At 41.0% G+C, this 8,552-nt stretch overlaps 1 protein-coding gene across 1 annotated transcript; it reads right to left on the bottom strand.

Annotated features, from left to right (window-relative positions):
* Positions 1–392: 392 nt before the first annotated feature.
* Positions 393–7,404, bottom strand: LOC308301363 (Rieske domain-containing protein; the record flags this gene model as incomplete). Its single annotated transcript, XM_080745326.1, has 3 exons — positions 393–500; positions 5,338–5,453; positions 7,206–7,404. 3 exons carry the CDS (start codon positions 7,402–7,404, stop codon positions 393–395), a joined length of 423 nt encoding a protein of 140 aa, XP_080601452.1.
* Positions 7,405–8,552: the final 1,148 nt, after the last annotated feature.

Genomic DNA, 8,552 nt, shown 5'->3' with positions numbered 1-8,552 from the left:
ACATCCAGTGCCTGCCTGGTTCTGCAGGACGGAGTGTGGAAAGTATAAATAATGGAGAGTATGTTGGACAGAGGCAAACACATTAGCTACTGTCTGATGTGTAAGATCAGCAGCAAGCATTCCACTGTCTTTTGTGGTGATGTCGATGGCTTATACCCAGTATTTCAAGAGGAGGGGGGGGGGGGCTAGAAACAATTTAATGCCGTCATGTCCTCTTCAGACGATGCTCCTGATAGTGACCTGAGAACACAGCATCGCCAGATGGAAAAAAGGTCTGTGAAAATGATAGATAACGCTTATGGAATGTCTCAAAATAGCCAAACGTGGGTTCGCTAACAGGCGGTGCAGGCTCCACGAGACGGGGATTGATGGTCCCGTGAACAGCATGAGGATCAGACCGTCCGGTTCTTCTGGCCCACAGGGAAGGGCTGTAAGGAGAGGGGACTGCCGTGCTTCACGTACACAGTGCCATCCTCCAGCTTCACCTCGTACACTTGTTGCTGTTAACGGGAAAAGCAAAAGACAAAACAAAAAGTAACAGCTGTTAACCCCATTTAGGCCTAGAATTATTGAATGCTTTAACCAGTGAAAAATAGCAGATATACAAGCTCACAGCGCGGCACCGAGTGCCGCGCTGCGAGCTTGTAGATCTGCTATTTTTGAAAAAGTCGTGAAAATGTGTGCAAATCTTTGAATATTATGTATTTTCAAAGCGAACGTTTGTTACTCAAATTTTGCTTCTGGGGGGTCCCTGGAACTAAATATTTTGAAATGGGGGTCCGTGGCCAAATAAATATCATTTTGGGGGTCCTTCACATGAAAAGGTTTGAGAACCACTGACATAGTAGTCTCTCAAGAACAGACTAACTGAGCTCCAGTTAAGTGAAAAGGACCTTTTCTTTGACGATGGCTGGCCAGATTGCTGACATAGAAACATAGGTCTTTCAAAAAAGCTTAGAAGGATTTAAAAGACACTCATACAGGCATTGACACTAAGGCTTGCCCACCTGCCCCTGGCAGGTAAAAAAAAATGTCAGGGCAGGTGAATTTGGCTTTCAGCTTGCCCGACAGGGCAAGTGCTCATTTGAGAGGGGACACAAATGTCTATAAACACAACACCAGATATCTGTCTAAACACCTGAAAGTGGCCAGTGCACTGTGTCTTCTGGTCTGTGGAATGTAAAATAAGAGCACTATTTACCTATGATGTGCTGTTTTTTACATTTAAAAATATAAAATGTGTGTGTGAAACCATAGACATTCAATCATAGCTAAAGTATTTGGTATTTGGATTTGGGGGTATTGATGTATGACATTTTATCGCACAGCCCCAGAAAGTGAAGAAAAAAGTGTTAAATTGAGCGGTAATTAAAATCGTACCTATCATTTTATAATGGACGATTTACTTTTCGGGCAAGTGGGCATTACCTTCGGGCAAGTAGAACATGACCTGTACTTGCCCGATGGGCAAGTGCCTTAGTGACCTTAGTGTCAACCCCTGTCATAGAATCGGGTCAAAATGATAATTTTCACGATTTTTCAAAAATAGCAGATCTACAAGCTTGTATATCTGCTATTTTTCAATAGTTAAAGCATAAAATAATGATACACAATAATGTGTACCCGTTCTAAATGGGTAAAAATAGAGAGGAAACGCAACACCTTGCGTTAGCTGTAAGTGTAGCGAGCAGCCAGTGCTAATGTGGAACCTAGGTCTCAAAGAACACATTTTTGCAGAGGTTTTGCAGAAGTGTAGGCTTAAATGTCATTCTTTCACTGATTCAAAATAAACTTTAAAATCATTCCGTGAGCTAATTCAAATACAGTATATAGCACCCATACCTGTCAACCTTCGCTCTTTTTCCCCTGCATTCTCCCATATTTAACAAATTCTCATGCTCCTCCCTTTTAATATTTTCCTATAAAAAGAAAGAAAAATAAAATACACCCTGGCCTGAGCTGGACTATCTTTTATTACTGTGGTTAGTGACTGTACTGTGGTTAATAAACTATTCATCTTCCCTTATTTTTATTAAATAAAACCTATGAAAACAGAACTGATGTTGTAGTTGAGTTTATTTATGTGAATGTCATCTAAAATGTGTTAAAGTAATTTGTGTTGAAAAATCACACCCAATGTGAAGTGAGCGGTGGTCGTGCTTGCACAACGTCTTCAATTGGTAATTGTTGATGTAATACAGGCTACACACACGCACATTGCTATGGCAAAACGCTGAGGAAAACACATTGCTATGGCAAAGCGCTGAGGAAAGGTGGCTACAGATAGGTCTAGGATGTAATTGGTGATGTAATATGGCTACACACACACACACACACATATTGCTATGGCAAAACGCTGAGGAAATCACATTGCTATGGCAAAACGCTGAGGAAAAGTGGCTACAGATACAGATAGTGGCTAGTGCTACATATAATTGGTGATGTAATATGATGTAATATGGCTACGCACACACACATATTGCTATGGCAAAACGCTGAGGAAAACACATTGCTATGGCAAAACGCTGAGGAAAAGTGGCTACAGATAGTGGCTACAGATAATTGGTGATGTGATATAATATGGCTACGCACACACAAATATTGCTATGGCAAAACACTGAGGAAAACACATTGCTATGGCGAAACGCTGAGAAAAAGTGGCTACAGACACACGCACAGCAACTCTTAGGAGCGGTTTACCACCGCTCAAAAAGGTAGTTCAAACAGCTACATACAAAAATAAATAAAATAATAATAATATCACCCATATTCTCTGAATATTTTTGTTAAAAAGTATATTTATATTATACTTTAATAATAATATAATAACTAGAAAGATGCAATTGGAAATTGCCAGTGCGGTTGCTGACGGTTGCTGACTATATTCTACAGTAAGCTAACTGTCATGTGAATCTCCACCAATTGATTCCCTATTGATTCCCACTCCCATTGATTCCCTACTGATTCCCACTCCCATTGATTCCCTATTGATTCCCTATCCCTGCCATTTCCAATGGCAGCGGAAAAGTTACCCTAGTTATCAATAAAGTTTTGATTCCCTATCCCTGCCATTTCCATCAATGGCAGCGGAAAAGTTACCCTAGTAATATAGATAAGGTTTCCCCTGGACTATAATGGTTGCCAACTAACTAGAAAGATGCAATTGGAAATTGCAAGTGTGGTTGCTGTGACGCAAGTGATTTTAGGCCAACATCTGTAGGAGCAGTGTCCAAAAAATGTGTTTTGCAAAAACGACATGACTAAATGACTACAAGAGGACACACTAAGTCAAACGTGGGAAGCGGCTATCACCGCTCCAAAAATAGAGTGGAAATATGATGCAAATAGCCCCCCACCATTGAAGTTCCTAAAAATGTTCCTTATTTTCAGAATACAATGTTGACAGGAATGAGAGCTCCAGGGAAGTGTGTGGGTTAGTGTCTCTCAGACAATATAACTATATAACCACTACATATTGCAGTTCCAAAACCACAAATACCTCAGTGATAGCTGATACTGCGTACTGAGTGATACTGTTGAAACGATTCATGCAAAGAACCGAAAAAGAATTGAGAAAGTTGTTACTCGACTTTTGAAACAATTGCCAAGGGGTCTTAGGCAGCACAAGGTAGGCATACACTGTACTCAGGGGTCAAACCAAGTTCACTTTTCCAGTCACACAGAAGAGAGAAAAACACGGTCGGGCCACATCAGGATACACAGCAGGATAACCTCAGGCACAGTACAGTACAGTAACATGCACAGCAGGATTACTCATAGTAACAGAAACAGACCATTGGTCACAGACTAACCAGAGGGCAGGAATTATATACACAGGCTAACAAGACACAGGTGAACACAATGCACAATCATCACAGGTAAAACACATGACATACGGAAGATGAGGGGGTGGGATCAAGATGGGCGGACGCGCTGGTGTACACCAGTGGTGGAATAAGTACTCATATTTTTTTTAAGTTAAAGTAGAAATGCTCTGTTACAAGTAAAAGTCCGGTATTCAAAGTTTACGTGAGTAAAAATAAAAATACATACAGTAAGTATTGCCATCAAAATATACTTTTGATGTTATTATATAATATATAATAAAAAGTACCAAAAGCAAAAGGAGTCATTGTGTGTAAAATGTCCCATTTCACAAGCTTTCAAAATGTAAAAAAGACATATCTACTAGATCGGCTACTTTCAAATAGCCAAGGTACACATAGGGAGGAAGTGGTTTATGCTCGTTTTGTAATAATCAAAATCTACTAAATAACTAGTTAAGTTTTCTGATAACTGAAGTGATGTGAAGTAAAAGTACAATGTCTGCCTCTGAGATGTAGTGAAGTATAAGTATTCAATATTGGAATACTAATTGTAAAATTACCTCAAAGAATTGTACTTAAGTACGTTACTTGAATACATGTACTTTGTTTCCACCACTGGTGTAAACAAACGCACATGGTGGGCCAAAGACTACAAGACCAGAAACAGCTGACTATCATGGGGAGAAACCACACAGGAAGCAAACCCAAAGCACAGTACAAGGACAGGGAAGGCAACAAAGACACAAGTAAATAACTCAGCATGCGTGGAGACTGGAGAGACAGATGCGGATTAGTGTGATAATAACAGAATAAAACCATGCCATGCTGTAATGCAGGGGTGCCCACAATGTACAGCTCAGTGAATTGACATGGCATGAGAAATGGACATTTATGTCACATTACGGTCGGCGTAATAATGTGACATAAATGTCCATTTCTCATGCCATGTCAATTCACTGAGCTGTACTGAATTGTACACAACAACAAGAGTGCACAGGTTACTGTAAACTGCCTTGTGTAACTGGGAGGACAAGCAAATCTTCCATGACTATACAGCTACAGCTTGTATTCTAAACAATTTTGTCTAAAACGGTGGCTGTGGGGCAAAATTAACCAAATGCTGGACTGAGCCAACTACCCTAATATTAATCACTGTTAAATTTTTGTATTCTTTCTTTGCTACTCAAATGATGCTGAAAGAGAGAGAAGTCAACTTAACTTACCCCTAACTAGTCATATTTTTATATTATTTTTATTTTTATGGCCCTTTGTCATAGATGCTTACAATTCATAGAAGACATCTGAAATAAGGGTAGATGTTCAGATTTTGATCCCATTTTGCCTTGCTTCAAGGACAACTTAAGTGGAAAGTTGTTCATCTTATCCCGTTCTCTCCCTATGAATATTTTATTTGACTGTACAAGTCATTTACAAATTATGAGGAGCATATGAAGCATAACGCAATAATGCCTGGAAAAGTCTACATATGGCGTGCTGTGTGTAGACTGACCTGTAGCCCGGTGCCTGAATTCCCAGTCCTGAGCTCAAAGTCATAATCATGCCAGGGGCAGATGACCTGCAGGACCCCGTCAGCCTCTTCAATCTCACCCTGACAGAGAGGTCCACCTAGACACAGGCAATGCACAGTAATGGTGCTGTTAGTAGGACGAGAGAATGATGACACACAGGGAGGTTTAGTAGGCTACTTTACCTTAAGGAAAATAGACAACAACAACTGGGTTGTGACAGCAGGGGGCATGGATTCATGGAAGACAAAGCCTATCCTTACCTCCTCGGGCTCCCCCAGACCTTTCTACTGTGAATAAATAGCATTTATTATTTAGTTTTACTGATTTGTCTGTCATTCAATGGTTTATGAGTTTAAAAATCACACCCGTGTGAAGTGGAGCTGTGTGTGTGTGTGTGTGTGTGTGTGTGTGTGTGTGTGTGTGTGTGTGTGTGTGTGTGTGGATCATGTGTACCGATTTTTGTGACATTTGAAGAAAATATGTAGGAAAAGGAGCAAAAAGTGTGTTTTGGAGAAAATTCAAGATGGCGGAAAATCTATCATGGCGCAAATGGGCGTGGCCTATATGGGGAGATGCGTCATGACCCAAGGAATCCAGGGAAAAAATATTTTTAATTTTCCGACCTACGGTTCAAGAGTTACAGGCCAAAACGTAAAGTGGGGTGTTATGGCGCCACCATGCGGCCAAATGACACAATTATTTTTTATTTAATCCTTGAAATCATTATGAACCTCCTCTCCAAGTCTTGAAACTCTAGCCCCTATGGTTTGCAAGAGACAAATAATTGAATGTGAGTTTTTGCGATTCCCATTATAAGTCAATGGGGAAAATTAATTCACTAATAAATTAATATCAATTAAACTATTGAACCTTTCTCTTAGCAAGTTACTAGCCCACGATTCCCGAGTAAGCCGGTCGATTTGACATATGGCGCGAGTGTGTGGTGGCAAAACTGTGGGACTAGTAGCATGCCGAAGTTTAGGAAGTTCAGGCTACATACACACAGACACACACACAGACAGACAGACCCACACGGCCAAGTATAGGGAGCCTGTGCTTCACACAGCTCCAAAAAAGGGCCCTAACTGAAACAAGCCAAAGGCTTACTTGGTGGTGGTGTTTATCCTATTTAGTTGACCTTGTACCAGTGAACTCACTGAACTGTACTGTCATGTAGCCTACCTTTTCCTATTTACCCACAAGGACAAGGAGAGGGCAGCCCTGGGCAGGTGATCCTAATATGAGAACGAAGCCTAATAAAGTCTTCAATCAATCAATCAATCAATCAACAAAATAGCGTATAGCCTAAGTGTTGTTTTTTAGCCCAGGTTATAAAATTACACAGCCTGGCTCACAGCATTTCTGCATTAGGCTCATGATTAGGCTACAGATAGTCAAGGCATTGGTTTACACATCCGCAATATTTTCTATTCATTCCATAGGCCAGTGGTTCCTACTTTTCAGGTCGAGACCCCAAAGAGAGATTAGACGTTTCACGTTTGCCCCAAAACTAGTGAAAACAGCACAACGTGTAGCTTCACACTGCATTGTGAGCTTGTAGATCGGCTATTTTCACATTTCATTAATTGAATTACTTTAGAAAAAATATTGTTTTTTTTTCGCCACCGCCTAATAATAATAATTAAAAACAGTAGGAAGCAAAAATAAATAAATAAGGGACCCATAAAAATCTGCCCGCGACCCACGAATAGGTCCCGACCCAGAGTTTGGGAACCACTGCCATATAGGCTATAATGGACGTGGATGTATCGCGCCTTTCTTCTATTTATGGCCAGGCCAACTGAAGGGTTAAAATCTGAGCGATTGCGTGATCGAGCGGTGGTTTTACCGGCGTGAGCGCAACGCGCATCCATGGCAAAGAACTCTCCCTTCACGTAGAACAGGCAGACGTCCGAGTCGTAGCCGAGAGAAGAGTACATGAGCCGGCATTGCTTCTTAGAAAGCTCCGAGGCTGGACCGATGAGCCTCCACGACGACACGCTGGCCGTGGTGTCTCCCTCCTCTATACTCGCCGAGTCAGAAGCCATTTAATAACGGCGAAATACACCGCTTTCTGATGTGTCCCACTGCGTTATATAGCCCGCATTCGCTGGCTGCTACTGCACTGTGTTCTGTAATATTATTCCATAACATCCATTATCCACTACTCTGGTCTGACCATATCCATTCCAGTTATTATGTGACTATCGCTTGATTCGCTTTCCTCCCAGGCAGCCCTCTGTCAACACTGGACTGGTGGGGTGATGTCGTTGCAGCTAGAGCTCATTTGCTTTAATTTAGCAATTAAAATGTGGCATTTTCATGAAGATGGAGCGTCATATAAGCTTAACCATGCACATTTTAGCCTGCTGTAATAAAGGGGAGTTCATCGCAATAATGTAATTAAACTACAAGTTGCATGAGACAGCTTTTGCAGATAAGCTTTAACTGTTGGCCACATAAGATTTTCACAGGCAAAATGGCTGTTTATAAAATCAAATAGGTCTACTCGCCTCGGCTACTCCATATGATTGGGAAAATCAAATGACTAACCAGTTAATAAACAGTGCAAGTTGGATTTTCAGCGGCTACTTTCTTTTTTTCATCAATGAAATTTCATCAATGAAGCTTCAAAAAACCAAGCTTTCAGTCCAGATGACTTTCATCAAATGGTAAATGGTGCATTTTAGTCCAGTAAAAATAAGGCTGAGGTTGGACAACTGATTCTGACAGGAAATTAGGTCTACTAGCCAGGATAAAAAATCTACCATGATCTGCTCACTGCAAATACCCACAGTGGCCAAATCAAGTTGGGCTCCCATCGACTTTCTATACAGGAGGAAAATACCCAGAAAAAAATCTGCTTTAAGTAGGATGTGAGGGGTCTAACTAGGGGTTTGTCATGATGCTGAATCCATTGCAAGCATTTGTTTTGCACAAAAACATTCATTGGCCCCATAAAACCCCATTGGTAGATTTTTTTATCCTGGCTAGTAGACCTAATTTCCTGTCAGAATCAGTTGAAAAACTAAATAATACAATTTTGTCCAACCTGAGTGTATTTTTTCCCTATATTTACTAGACTATTTATATAGCACCTTTATCCAAGGCGCTTTGCACAGCCGTGCAGCCCATATAGGCAAAATAGGCAGCCGCCTGGGGCCCCACACAGGCTGGGGGCCTGTGTGGGGCCCAG

Source organism: Nannobrachium achirus (genome assembly GCF_963921795.1).
Source record: "Nannobrachium achirus genome assembly, chromosome: 1".
Taxonomy (NCBI): Eukaryota; Metazoa; Chordata; class Actinopteri; order Myctophiformes; family Myctophidae; genus Nannobrachium; species Nannobrachium achirus.
Note: the sequence above shows the minus strand (reverse complement) of the source record. Positions and strands in the feature narration are given on the sequence as shown.